This window comes from Poecilia reticulata, linkage group LG2, assembly GCF_000633615.1.
Source record: "Poecilia reticulata strain Guanapo linkage group LG2, Guppy_female_1.0+MT, whole genome shotgun sequence".
Taxonomy (NCBI): Eukaryota; Metazoa; Chordata; class Actinopteri; order Cyprinodontiformes; family Poeciliidae; genus Poecilia; species Poecilia reticulata.
In genome coordinates this window covers 8640978-8642577 of record NC_024332.1, presented here as the reverse complement: position 1 = coordinate 8642577, position 1600 = coordinate 8640978, and the positions used below count along the sequence as shown (strand labels likewise).

The 1600-nt window shown below is 39.4% G+C and overlaps 1 protein-coding gene across 1 annotated transcript in view; it reads left to right on the top strand.

Annotated features, from left to right (window-relative positions):
- The window catches only part of LOC103476823 (receptor tyrosine-protein kinase erbB-4), a 112467-nt gene that overhangs the window by 55607 nt on the left and 55260 nt on the right, over nt 1-1600 (top strand). The window contains exon 15 of the mRNA XM_017302062.1: nt 611-785. Within this exon, the coding sequence (XP_017157551.1) occupies nt 611-785 (175 nt within the window). The remainder of the gene's footprint in view (nt 1-610; nt 786-1600) is intronic.

Below are 1600 nucleotides of genomic sequence, written 5' to 3'. Positions count from 1 at the left end.
AAAAAAAAGTTTCAGTCAAAGGTTTTACGAGGCTTGAAAATAAATAACCTTGTCTACACTTTCCCAGACACAACCAAAGATGAAAAGAAACGGAAAAAAACTAATAGAACAGCTTGTGGAGTTGTTTGTTTTAAGACGTTTGTAGACAAAACCTGGACAAAATAAAGCCGAAACATAAGATTAAAAAGTCCTTTTCCAACACGTTTCTTTTCTCTGAAACATCAGATTGAATGCACATTAACTGATAAACTACAGTCAAAAAGCAAACTACTCATTGAGTCCATTTGATTTAGGAGAATCAAAGGAGGCGCACGTTTGGTCCAGGATCCATGAACCCGAATCCGTCTGCAGGCGGAACAAACCCGGCCGTMACAACCGGATCTGAAGGACTTTTCGCTGCTGCAAACAATGTTTWCAAGCTGGTTTATTCTTGCCATAGGGCTATGTAGGAAGTATTTCTAAATCAGAAATTAGCACAACAAAGAGCAGAAATATGTTTTTGACTCTGACTTGTACCTGCTTCTCAAACAAACAGCACTGACAGAAACAGAAATTTAGATTTGGGTCTTTGTCCATAGAATAAGTTGACCGTAGTTGAACTTCATATGAATATGTCTGACTGCTTCAACAGTTTTTACTGTTCTCTTTCCAGGACGCCGCTGATAGCAGCTGGTATCATTGGTGGGCTGTTCATCATCGTCATCCTGGCGCTCAGCGTGGCCGTTTACGTTCGACGCAAAAGCATCAAGAAGAAGAGAGCCTTGAGACGCTTCCTAGAGACAGAGGTAAGAGTTGAGTCTGTCTCTCCTGCATCGTCTTCTCTTTCTGTCATCATTTCTTTTCCAAGCCTGTGGAGGGGTTAAAACTTGTCAATATTTTGGGCTACAGTGGATTCAAGATTTTTTTTTTGTAGAGCAAATCTGTTATACTCAAAGGAGATTGCTGAAATATATACATTCAATGGTATTTGGCACACTATTTTCCATGTACGCGATTTTCTCTACACCCAAATTAACTGCCCATCATGTGCTGAAATAAAGCTAAAGTTTTGTTACTAGCTAGCTTTGACTGTACTGGGGCATGTCTGACATTGTAAGAGATCTCTGGGTGAAATTTATATCCCAAACCAGAAACGCAACACTAAGACAATGTATCCGTATTAGTGAACATAGAGTTAGAAATGGGAAAAACACTTGCCAGAATCTGCCACTAAAATGTCAAAAACAACAAGAAGATTAATGAAATTGAGCTCTTTTGTCCTGCTGAGTCTCAAAGTCTGGTGGAATGTTTTAGCTTGAGATTGATTTGGAAACCTGGGAAGGGAAACGTTAGCATTCTAGCAGCAACCTAATGGAAAACCACGTCACATGTCAGGAACTTCTCAGATACTGAACACATCCCCCTGTTCTCYAAAAGCAGGYGAAAAAACTAAAGCTAACAACGCATTATTAAAACTCCCAAGTTTTAATAAGGCAAAAAYAAGCTGTTGTTTGGCCAAATCTAAACATTTAGTTTTATTTTTAGGTTGGATGTTTGTCTCTTTTTAATTGGGGGCCCTTCTGGCCTTTCTCCCGTTAACATAAGCAGACCTTCAGACGTC